The sequence below is a fragment of the Miniopterus schreibersii genome (assembly GCF_964146895.1).
Source record: "Miniopterus schreibersii genome assembly, chromosome: 14".
Lineage (NCBI taxonomy): Eukaryota > Metazoa > Chordata > Mammalia > Chiroptera > Miniopteridae > Miniopterus > Miniopterus schreibersii.
The window spans coordinates 27,332,291-27,345,454 of record NC_138114.1 but is presented as its reverse complement, the minus strand read 5'-3'; the positions used below and the strand labels follow the sequence as shown (position 1 = coordinate 27,345,454).

General features: G+C 33.6%; 1 protein-coding gene across 2 annotated transcripts in view; it reads left to right on the top strand.

Annotated features, from left to right (window-relative positions):
- The window catches only part of UBE2D1 (ubiquitin conjugating enzyme E2 D1), a 35,073-nt gene extending 23,419 nt beyond the window's left edge, over positions 1-11,654 (top strand). For both annotated transcript variants that reach the window (XM_081158908.1, XM_081158909.1), the window contains exons 2-7: positions 1,964-2,027; positions 2,121-2,152; positions 4,189-4,266; positions 5,574-5,679; positions 8,601-8,694; positions 9,636-11,654. In XM_081158908.1, the coding sequence (XP_081015034.1) occupies positions 1,964-2,027; positions 2,121-2,152; positions 4,189-4,266; positions 5,574-5,679; positions 8,601-8,694; positions 9,636-9,681 (420 nt within the window). In that variant the 3' untranslated portion in view covers positions 9,682-11,654. The remainder of the gene's footprint in view (positions 1-1,963; positions 2,028-2,120; positions 2,153-4,188; positions 4,267-5,573; positions 5,680-8,600; positions 8,695-9,635) is intronic.
- Positions 11,655-13,164: the final 1,510 nt, after the last annotated feature.

Sequence of the window (13,164 nt, the reverse complement as noted above, 5' to 3'; positions counted from 1 at the left end):
CCCAAACTCCCACTCAGATTTCAGCTTAGGTCCCTCTTCCTCAGACACATTCCCTGATCTTCAAGCTAAATTAGGTTCTTCAATCCTAATATATAGGTTTTTTTTTATATTGAACTTATACCTTTTCTACTTGGAGGTGATTAGATTCTTCCCAGCTGAAGGTAAGGGAAAGGTAATTTCTCCAAGGTCTTAGAGCTATGGTAAAACTGGAATGCCAACCCGGGACTGGCCCACCTAAAGCTGTGCCCTCTCCACGATCCTTCCTGTGCTTCCTTGATAGCAGAAAAGAGCATATGAATCAACATGCTAGGCTTCAAAATATGGCCTTACTGTTCTCCTTTCTTTTCATTTGACCTTTGGGTTTTTCCTTAAATAGCCGTCTCTGTGAGCCTTCACTCTCTCAAATTAGATTATAAATATGTTGAAGTGAGACCTGTTTCTTATATATTATATACCTAATACTTACATAAATTACCTTGCCTACAGTAGATACTCATTAAATATTTTTATCCTAGAAATATTAAAGAGAAACAATTTTAATCCATTTAGTTTTTTCAAGGTTTGGAGCTGCCTCGTGAAGAAATTTAATACCTTATTTCCTATTCTTCTTCCAGTCAGTGACAGAATACATTTTGTCTTTTTTTTATGGTAATACAGTGTTTTATTTATTCTGTCCATTAATAACTAATATTTGAGAACATTTACAATGTTAATGGAACTTAATCTAAGAGAAGTTCAACTTCTATTTTTCAAAATATTTCAGTACTGATATTAAGAGAGATAATTATGGTCAAAATTATTATGTCAAAAATTATAATAAATGTTTGATGTTAGTCTACATTCAATTAATTTTTTGATGTGAAGTTCTTTGACTGTAAGAACATTTGGTTTACTTCACTAGAGGGAATACCTGTTAATGCTGGCATGGCCTCTTCTTGGTGTTTCTTCTGCTGTTGATGTTTAGCAGAGTTATCTGTGATTGTTTGAATGGAGTTGAGTGCGGAGGTTCTCTTCATGTTCACTCCAAATAAGAGTACCTACCCTGCCCAGCAGGCGTGGCTCAGCGTTTGAGCATCAACCTGGAATCCAGGCGATCGGGGTTCAATTCCCTGTCAGGGCACAGGCCCGGGTTGCGAGCTCGATCCCCAGTTGGGGGCGTGCAGGAGGCAGCCGATCAATGACTCTCTCACGTCATTGACGTTTCTCTCTGTCTCTCCCTCTCCCTTCCTCTCTCTGAAGTCAATAAAGATATATTTAATAAAAAGAAAAAGAGTACATACCATAATACTGTAGTAATGAGAAGATAGATGACAATGCAACTGCCCTGTACTTTTTCCCCCAAAATATGTCTTTGTTGATTTCAGAGAGAGAAAGGGAGAGGGAGAGATAGAAACATCAATGATGAGAGAGAGCCATTGATCTGCTGCCTCCTGCACGCCCCCCCTGGGGATCCAGCTGGCAACCGAGGCACATGCCCTGACCGGGAATCAAACCTCTATCTTTTGGATCCTAGGTCAATGCTCAACTGCTGAGCTACACTGGCTCAGCTAAGGAGTTTAGCCAAGATACAGGAATAAAAGCCAACATGAGATATAGTATGAAGCCAAATTGGGAGCTTAAGAAAAGAACAAAGCCATAAATTGCTCTTTCTGGCAATGGAGATGGTGAATTTTCCACCATTTCTCTGTGGCTTGAGACTATCTGAACGCGGAGGCCCATGTGCAGGGACAGACCCTCTCCGCCACCCCCAGGAGCCCAGGGGGCGAGAGAGGGAAAACTAAGTGGCAGGCTGAGTGGCGATGGCTCCCCCGCCCACCGCAGGCCACATTTGGCCTGTTTTCATATTTTGAACTGAACTGCCTAAAATGGTTTTAAAAGTGAAGTTGATAGTCTGTGTCTTCATGGTTTATTATGCTGTTTTACTAGAAAAAGAATTAATCTTAAGTATTTTGTTTTGTTTCAGGAATTAAGTGATCTACAGCGTGACCCACCTGCTCACTGTTCAGCTGGACCTGTGGGAGACGACTGTAAGCTTTGCTTTATTGCTAGCATTTTGCTACCTGTAATAATATAGGTTTGAACATTTGTTAATGACTCCAAAACTCCTTTGTTTGTTTCAGTGTTCCACTGGCAAGCAACTATTATGGGGCCTGTAAGTATGATTCATATATATGAAATTAATCCCCTCATACTTCATTCTTGCCATTTCACCTTTGATCAGATGTTTGTGGCTAAGGTTGAATTCTCTTGTATGTGAATCACTCAGGAAGCAAAATGTGATTAAAGGGTTTATGATAATTTTCTACAGCACTGATGGCAAATACTTGCTAGGGTCGTTGGGATATGTTTTCCTTTGCCAAATCCTCAGTCATTATACATAGTAATGGATCACCCACAAGTTGCAACCAGGCTGTGCGTTTCCTTTATCTTTTTTTAAACACAAAAAGCCAGTTGTTCAGAACTAAGCATAATTATTCCCACATCAACAGTTTTAGTAGGTCAGAAATAAGTCTAACGCAATAATGGAATTCCTACAGGTAACAGGTACCCATTTGCAGTGAGTTTTATCACTTCCCATATGTGAGAGATAACTGATAAAATATTGCATTGGGTCTATCTTTGCCACCTCATGAGTGTGGCGCTTTTAGTTTTGTTGGATTATCCTGAAATCAAAATTACCTGCTATTTTATGGGCGGCTTCTCTCAACACTAATTACCATTTTTAAGATTATTTCTTTCTACACCCAAGAGGCAGTTGTGACTAGAAACAGGCTTTCCTCTGTATGAGCAGAAATCTGATTGCATAAGAATGGGCACAGACAGCTTAAATCTTCTTCTGGGAAACATACTAACATGTTTTCATGAACATCATTCTCTCCTCTCTCCCCCAAAAGAGCTCTATCTAGGTCTAGTGAGCCCCACAGAGTTTTTAATCGTATTGCCTTGTGTTTAACTTAAGAAACAAAACAATTGACTTTTCAGAGCAGGAGTCCTGGGCAGGTATCTCAGTTACTAAATTGTTAAGTTAGCCTTTTAAAGGGTAAAATGCAACATATTTATTTAAATGGCAATGTTTAAGAAGAATCTGGTGGTTTGTTTTTCATTGCTTACTAAGAACCTTCAAAATACTATCATCCTTACCACTTAAATTATAGCCCTTCAAAAATATTTCTTAGGTGAATTACGTGTAGCAAATGGTTATAATTATGTTATGCATACCCCCTTTATTTTAGTAATGTAAACATGTCACTTCATAGTATCATTTGAATATCTAAACAGACTATTGACTATCAATTGTAATTTACTTATGTTTTCTACATTCCTTATAATATTTAATGAACTAGAATTAAACAATACATACAGTAACAATAATTATACAATATAGTCCTCTAATATATATGCACAAATTTAAGAAAGAAGTAATGATAGTCTTGCTATTATAACCAAAATGGTAATACAACATGATACATTTAATTAAATATAAAGGAATTAAAATATAATCTTAAGTATTTTTGCTACCTTTAAAAAAACTATCTTTTTTTCCCTTGCTTGTAACATATTTTCTAATTGCCATAAAAATGCATGACCAAATTGAAATTCCTCTTGTTGATTCATGATTTGATAATTCCGTGAAAATTGAATTTCTTAGGTTTGTTTGGGGCTTTTTGTACATTTTCACATTATTTTCTAAACTATTATTGAGTGAGGATTTGAGGTCTAAATTGTGTCCCTTAGCCTTTCCCTTTCATAGCTTATTCTCTTCAATTCATCTCCATTCTTGCCCCTCAGAGAACTATCAGAACTTCAGTTTCATAAGTTAGCAGGTAAACACTAGCCCCAGCCCTTTTTTTTCATACTTATTACTGCTGCAGAAAATGATTCTCTTCTCACAGCAGTCTTGTGTATATACTGATACTTAAAAATATGTATTCGTAAATAGATTTGTACAGGCAAGTCACACCACTGTGTGTGTGCTATTTTTGTGTTAAACTCTATGATATCAACATGATAGTTGGGAAATCCTCATTCATACCTGCAAAGGAAAACCTGTTTTCAAGGTAAATGATCTGAACTTATGACAAAATGATGGCATGTTTTTCAAACTGACATTTTGGGGGGGGGGGGATCATTTTAGGTTATCAAATAAATGTAGTATCAAACACTGATGCAGATATTTTGTAATTTCAGCCTGATAGCGCATATCAAGGTGGAGTCTTCTTTCTCACTGTCCACTTTCCGACCGACTATCCTTTTAAACCACCAAAGGTACTTTTATTTTTATGATTGATGCTACTCCTATGTCAGGGCTATATCCAGAGATATTTTTATGATGTCCAGGACAGGTTCATGTTCAACTATTCTGTAAAACTACTGAGTTTAAAATATGCTTTCTTACTCAAATAATTGTATTATGTTTGTAAAACAGAGGACAGTATCTGTTACACTATAAATTAGGTTCCTTACTTTATTTTCCTCTTCATTAGATCTCTGTTGTTTGGGTTTTATAGTAAAAAATCAGACTTTTCCATGTAGGGAATTATCTTTTTTCTCAGTTTTAAGTATTCAGCAAGCATTTACTGAACACCTGCCAGGTTCTGTTACATTGGGGAATACAAAAGTAAATATGACACAGTCCCTTCATTTAGTGTTGTTAGGAGGGATGAAAACATATTCTTATTCCATTTAATTAATTAATTAATATTAATTTTTTTTAGTTTTAAATCACTTTATTATCTCTATTGTTTGTTTTTAATTTTATCTTTATTGTTGAAAGTATCATAGGTAATTCCCCCCCCCTCCCGCCTTGTTCCATTTACTTTAGATCTAAAGAGGAAACAAATGATAGGGATATCAGGAGGGACAAAATCATTAACAAATTCTATCATTCAGGAAATACGTATTTTATTTATTTAATTTTTTTCAAATTATAAGAGAGAATTTATTCAGAAAGTTTCAGAGGCAGAGGAAGTGAGCCAGCTGAGCTGTGTGGGCTCAGGAAACAAATTAGATTTTTTAAAATACCCGAATAACATTATATATCTGAAACAATAAAGCAAAAACTCTTGTGGGAGTTTAGGATTCTTGGTGGATTTCTCAGGAGAGGTCACAAACTGAGGCCCCTCAACTTTCCCCCAGAACAGGATTAGCACCCTATTTTTAGATCCTGTTTAGCACCCTATTTTTAGTGTCACTTCCAGGTATCACTGATAATCAAATTAAAAAAAGGATTACTTTGAGGGATCATCAAGGCCATGGTTAATTACTTCAGGTACTACTCAGCGAGTCATATCAGCTATTATAGACCTATTTACTGTACTCTCCAAAATATTTCTCAGTTTCTTGCTGGAGGTGGGGAGTAGGGGGGCGGGGAAACTGACTTTATCTGCTTTCACATTCCCAGTAGCTAAAACTATGCGCGTACAAAGTAGATGTTCATTCAATTTGTGTTGAATACATTTCTCTGCTGGGGTCACTTAAAATTGAAGACATTTTACCCTAGAGCAAATCAGTTCTGTTCTTTGTTCACTGTTCATGGATTGTCACATTTTTATTTTGTTTTGTTTTATGTTTAGATCGCTTTCACAACAAAAATTTACCATCCAAATATAAACAGTAATGGAAGTATTTGTCTTGATATCCTGAGGTCACAATGGTCACCAGCTCTGACTGTATCAAAAGGTAATTTCACTTATCGGATATATAACAGTTGATGATAATGAGACTGGAAAAATATAGAAAAATCTAAGGACCAAAGTTTTAAAAAAAACAGTCTGTGTTTTCTCCTGCTTTGATTTTGCTTTGCTTTCATAGTTCTTAATATGTATTCTCTTTAGCTTTTAACAGTTAATAACCTTGGTGGGGGTGGTGTTGGTAGGAATATCTAAGTGATGAAATAAGAGAAATTTAAAATCTTAGACCTAGAAAGTTGGGGATAAGCCTCTTGGCAGTTTACCCTTTAGGCTTGGCTTTATCTTTAAAAAGAGAGAGAGCAGAAGTAAATATATGATTTTAGGGCCAGGTGTCTCATTTATTAAATGAGATTTTTGACCTAATGATCAAAGCTTTATATCTGTTTTACTTCATATAAGAAGAAATATCAGATTAGGCTGATAAAATAAATTATTTAAAATGAAAGACATATTTGACACCATAGACTAATGTAGTACATGTAGTATAGTGCTCCAAACCAGCAGTATACAACCTCTTTCATCTCATGGCACATATAAACTAACTAAAATTCTGCAGCACACCAAAAAAACATATTTTTTGCCAATCTGACAAAAATAGGTATAATTTCGATTCATTCATACCAGATGGCTGTTGTATTGGCTGTTGTCATTTTTTTATTTGACAATCTAAGAGGGGAGAGGTCATTGCCCCCGACTAAATAGTCAGGTACTGCATGTTTTGAAAATTCTTGCTGCATACCTGTTGAAAATTGCTGCTCTAAACTTTGAATAATCAATGGCATTGTCATAATGACTGATACATACTCCAAATGGATTCTTAACTTTCAAGGATCTGTAACATTGTTCTTTGCTAAATTCTCAGATTTGTACATCTGAAGCCATTTTTGCTTCTTTAATGAATCCTGTTTGCTGTGTTAACCCTCTTAATTCATGTCTTGTTTCTCTAAACAGAAGAGAACCTGACTGTTGGAAAATATTGTTTTGAGTTAGAAGCATCTGCCCCTGAAGTAAACTTGGTAGTTTTACCTTTTTATAAAATTTAAGAAAATTGATTCTCTTGAAGGATTCAGAGAGGGATCCATGGTCATTGAAAAAATTTTTAAAAAATAAATGCTACTTGAATATATAACCTGTTTTTAAAAGTGATGAGGTTTATAGGAAACAAAGTCTATAGCCATAATTATTTTAAGTTCTAGGTGAGTAATAGCCCTTTAGGTCAGTTATTTGTGGATGGCAGTTTTTGTGACCTAAAATGTTTGTGTTAAACATTCATGTAGATTCCAGTGTCTTTTAAAAAATCTTTTATATAGTGTAACTGTTAGGCACTAGATGTAGCAAAGATTCTTTGTCAAAGGGTTATTCAAATTCACGTATTCTTTCCTGGAATGGTATCACAAAATATAATTCATTTGGCATAAGCAGCTAAATACCTACACATATAAAAGAAATGCCAGACTGCCAGATGTTGAGCACTTATCTTCTCACATTGATAGCTTTTTATAAAGAATAACTAGTATTCTGCCTTCTGGTAACTGTCCTTTAAAAGAACAGTTTCAAATAGCCTCAGTTTTCTCATATGTAAAATGGGGATTATAATAGTATTACCACATAGGGTCACTGTGTACTTGGCACATAGTAAGCACACAAGTGAATGTCAGCATTCCTTTTATCTTATCTTAAAACATTTGATTTTTGTGCATAATAGTGAAATCGGGGCTCATGGCTCTGGGCAGCAGGCCTGGGGAGGCGAGGAACTTGCCTCTTGCTTGGTTTGTAAGGTAGTTTATACCTGCTGCCCCAAGTACAGACATTTCAGTGTCTTATTTTGATTTTTATCTGGAAACTTTCTGGAGACATTAGCCCACATAATCATGGTTTAATATACAGTAGAAGATAAGGAAGATGAATTAAATACTAGTTTTAGTGTCAGTGCCCTTGGCAGCATCTCCTTTTCACATCATTTAAGAATCAACTTTGCTTTATGGATTTGGGAGAATAGGAAAAGATAAAGGAACATACAGAGGAGGCTAGAAGTGGAAGGCTGTTCCAAGGACTCCACGGCCCCTCAGAGGCGGTGGCATGCCGATGAAGCCCACACATGAGGAACCAGAGTCCTCGTTGCTTCCTTTTTCAGATACTTAGATTTTTTGTGTGTGTACCTATTTGGATTAGTATTTATAAAAATACTAAATACACATATAAAAATTGTGGCAAGAAACAATTTTTAAATTTCCATCTATATTTTAAAATCTACAAGTTATGTAGTAACTATTCATATTACTTTTACATACATGTGATACAAATAATGCACATGGAATAAAAGAGTCATTGGAAAAAATCTTACGAATCTTCCTTCTTTGTGGACAATCTATAACACTAAGCCAAAGTAAAAAAGTACATGAGCACAATGTCCAAGTGGTTTGCACTGTTAACTATAATTTGATTGCTTTACCTTGAATTAATTAGAACACAGACTTTCTGCATTAAAATAGAATAAAAAATGGGTGGTTTTCTCATTAAAGGATACAAATATATCTAAGAGATATCTCAAGTTAGGTTGCTATTCTAAACAGTTTTTGGGGTATGTGTGTGTTACCAAAAATATTTTTGTAAATAACTCTTAAGTTTAAAGTAATAATAGCTACTTTAGAGGTTCATATTTTTTAAATAAATAGAAATTAAATAGAATTTAAAACTTTAAAGGTATAATAATTTGTATTACATATATTGTATGGTAATTTTATAATTTTAAAAATTAAAAATACTGCCAGCTATAGTCTAAAATGTAATTTAATGTGTTTTGTTTTCCCTATGAGTTCATTGTCTATATTCAATGAGGTTATTTTCACGTATGTAATTGTATAAAGAAGAAAGATCATTATCTAATATGAGGTTCTCTTTTCAATCTAGTTTTATTGTCCATATGTTCTCTACTTTGTGATCCTAATCCAGATGACCCCTTAGTACCAGATATTGCACAAATCTATAAATCAGACAAAGAAAAGTAAGTGTTTACTTATATTTATTTCTGTTTGGGTACATTTCTTTGTGGTCTACCAAAACATAAGTATTACCAATATATTTAATAAGTACATTTAGTTATGCTTATTATACTTACATTAAGTTTGTTTTTCTTTCCAGTGGAGTAAACCTTTCTTTTTAAACTCTGTTAGTCTTTTTATACAAAAAATCTTGTTCCTTTTCATATACTGTGTAAACCTTTACTTTTTTTTTTTTAAAAAAATATATCTTTATTGATTTCAGAGAGAGGAAAGGAGAGGGAGAGAGAGACAGAAACATCAATGATGAGAGAGTCATTGATCGAGCCCGCAACCCGGGCATGTGCCCTGACCGGGAATTGAACCCCCATCGCCTGGATCCCAGGTTGACGCTCAACCGCTGAGCCACGCCCGGCTGGGCAACCTTTACTTTTTAATAGCAGATGCAGAAAGTATGTCTTGTTTTTGGTAGGAAAGAACTATATATAATTCTAGGGAATAAATTTAAAATGAAAGAATTTGATAATTGGGAAGTATTGGACATTATATTCTTTATCTTCTCCGAGGAAGAGAAGATCTCGCTAACCCCCCAAACTGATCTAGTTTTCAAACTGCTTCACCTTGCTGGTACCATCAATTCATTTGCAATTTCCAAATTGCTCATTGCCTTCTATAGATTTTTATTATAAATTGTGTCTTTTTTTAATTTTGCTGTTTATAGTTTAGGTATGTTTTCATATAGGTTGTAGAGAAATCCATCTGTTAAAAAATAATTTGTTTTCTGTTTTATTTATGCATAAGGCTAAGTCACATTCACCCAATAATTGGTATATGTGTGGTTATTGCAAGGAAGCATAGGAAGGTAGAATATACTACTTTATATAGATAGATCTTCTAAAAGATTCAATTTGTATGTTTTTACTATCTCCCTTTTGTATGCCTACAGATACAACAGACACGCAAGAGAATGGACTCAGAAATATGCAATGTAAAATCAAAAAATTTTTCATATATACCAGAGTACTGTAAAATCTAGGTTTTTTTCAATATTAGCAGTAAATTGAGCACTGTTTACTGTTTCATTGTACCATGAAATCTTTTGATTTTTATCCATTTTAAATGTATTTCTGAAGCAAGACAAAAAAAACTTCCAAAAATACCCTTAAGACTGTGATGAGAGCATTTATCATTTTGTATGCATTGAGAAAGACATTTATCATGGTTTTTAAGATACTTGGACATCTGCATCTTCAGCTTACAAGATCTACAATGCATCTGAAAAGCAACCAAATTATTTTTTGCTGAAACTAGATGTTTTTACATGAGAAATACTGTATGTGTCGTCTATGTTGTCAGTTTTATAAATCTGTATTCAGATTTCATTCTTTGTTAGCTCACTTTATAATTTGTATTTTTTTACTGTATAGACTAAATATATTCTATTTACGTGTATGTCAACTCATTACTTTTTCCCTGTGAACAGTATTGAAAAAAACCGAACGGTTGATAATTAAATGAATTAACTGTCTGTCTCCCTTGTCTTAGGGTATTCTGTAGATTGAGTGCAGATTTCTTAAACCTGAATGATCTTTACACTGTAATTCTCAGTATACTGATTATGGAGAAACACTTGTTTTGATTTTGTTATACTTGACTTAACTTTATTGCAATGTGAATTAATTGCACTGCTAAGTAGGAAGATGTGTAACTTTTATTTGTTGCTATTCACGTTTGAATTTTTTTCTGTATAGTCAATATTATAATGACACCTTTTACAGATCTTAATGTAGCTTTTTCCATATAAATAAAATGCTTTTTCTACTATTTGTCTTGATTACTTAAAAAGATAAAATAATACTTTATAAGTAAGGATCAAAACTATGTAAAATTTTGCATGAAAATTAATTACAAATTGTGAGACTAAGGCCTGTTGATTTGGCTAATTAACCACCATTAGTTATATAAATTTTATTGCTTAAGGTTTTTATCTGTTTACTAAATTGTCAGTCTAAAGAATGGTATAGATTGGTCCCTTGTTACAGAAGAGAATTTAGAATAAGTTAGGGTGTGTCTTGGATCATATCTAAAATGGATTATTTACTGAAGTACTAAGATGTATGTGTATAAGGTAGTGTCACCCACACTGAAAAAAGTATAGACCTGAAGAAAAATTAGATTCATTAAAAAAACACTCTAGATGTACCGGACATTGTATTTCTTCACATTTTAAAATTTAGAATTTCTAAAATAAAATTTTAGTGCCACCCGGTTTGAAAAACATCCATTTTTTTACTATAGAAATTATAGAGAAAATTCTAAAATGATGCTTCCTCTGTTTTTATAAACTGCCAGTTAAAAGTAGTTAAATAAGCAGGTTATCTTTGCAGATTTTAAAGAAAGCTTGAAAGTTCTAATATTTTAACTTGGGAAAAATATATCTCTAATTATTAGCATGCTTACCAAACTTGAGTGAGTGTCACTTTTAAGGAGAGTTGTAGCTCTTCTGAGTATTGCAGTAGCTGTATAAGTGTGTAAGAATCTGTGATGGGTGTAGTAATTCATTAGCAAAGCATTTAAATCACTGAAGTATTTTACCATGGTTCATTATTATTAAAACACAGAATAACCCGTTGTTAGCAAATGTGTTTTTATAAATGAATGTAAAATATTTAAATGAATTGTGAACTGGATGTTTAAGAAAATATAGGTTTAAAAAGTAATTATATTAAGTGATGTCTTGAAGCAGCCATATCATGAAAAACACTACTTGACTAGCTATATTATTATATGCTACGCTCCCCCAGAATTTGAACACTCAACATCATTAGATTTTAGTATTTAGTATATTTTGATAGTGAAGGGTTTTGGTTCATGAATATCTTTCACTTTTTTATAAACTTTCATTTGTGTGGCATTTATTTTTGGAAGTGTCTTTTTTTTTCTTTATTAAAGTTTTTGAAACTTGCCTAACTCTTGTTTGCCTTTGCTTACATCTGAATTGCACAGCCAGACTCCTGAGGAGTGAGCACAAGTTCTTAACTAAAATCTTCAGAGTTCGTCGGTGGCATAATGGTCAGTCAAATCGCCATTTGGGTATGTTGTTTTTGCTTGATTCTAACAAAGAGTACATCAGTTAACTTTTATAACTGTAAATCCCAAGCCAGGGGCCTTCCTCCATAGATTAACCATTAACGTAAGGACCTCCTTGGAATGAGGGAAATGGGTCGTCTTGGAGATTTAGGATCCTATTTGGAGTCCTGGATCCTTTGAGATATAGTTGAAAACTATATTCAGATTGTAATTGCCACATACAATCAGTCAGTAGTACAGGTTGTAAGGGCAACCTCACCTTCATCCCCCCACTATCTCAAAAGTGTATGATTCCTCAAATACAGGTTTTACATGTCTATGTAAACCATATGTTATTAATTTTTGCTTTAAGTTATCCCCCTCCCCACCTGCCCACCCTTCCATGAACTTTGTTAGGGAAAATTAAAAATTTTCTTTGTAAATCAACTACTTACAAATTTCAAAGGATCAAAAGGTATTAAGTGAGAAACACACAAACACAGCACACAAGAGCAACCCTAAGAGTTAATATTTAAAAGAGGGACTTTTTAAAAAGCTCAGTGATGGAAACAATACCACATATCGTTTTTCATTGCTCTTATTTTATTTCAGTGATCTGTTTGTCTTTGTACATGATTCAGTCATTGCAGTTTCACAGGATCCTCCCCTCTCACAGTTCTGTATTTTTATTTATTTTTTAAAATAATTTTTTTTTTTTCAATTACAGTTGACGTACAATATTATATTAGTTCTAGGTGTATAACCCAGTGATTAGACATTTATTTAACTTACAAAGTGATCACCCAAATACATCTAGTACTTATCTGATACCATTTAAAAATAGAAGCATTGGGCAAATTCATTTTTCTCTTGGATTAAAAGAAATTCTTGGTCATGGACCTATTTATATCATGTTTATTTATTAGTAGTCAACTTGAAATGGATTCAAAATCCAGTCCAGTGAATTATTTAAAATTTGAGTTCTGCAGTAGAATCATCAGTCCTGTTACTCATTAGGACCAGCCATGGAAAATGTGATGAATGTGTTAGCCATGGCCATATAAACAGAGCTTCAGTGTACTCAAATTGTTGACTTTGGTCTGTTAAGATATAGCAGAGTACTGCTTTTTAAAAAAGCTTTTTTTTTTACAACTTTTAAGTGATTATTATTAAAACAATAACAATTCTGAATTTCTAGAGTTCATTTCTTTTACTCTATTAACTCTAAACTAGAACTTTCAAAATGCTTTTCTTTAAAGCAGAAGTTTAATTGCAATTTAGAATCCCTAAAATGTAATGCAGGTTATTTATGGAAGCTCTCATTTTTTACAGTGCTTCTCTTTTACTATTGACAGTTGTATGGTACAAATTTAAGGCAGCAGGTAGAGATTCATCTAATTTCATTT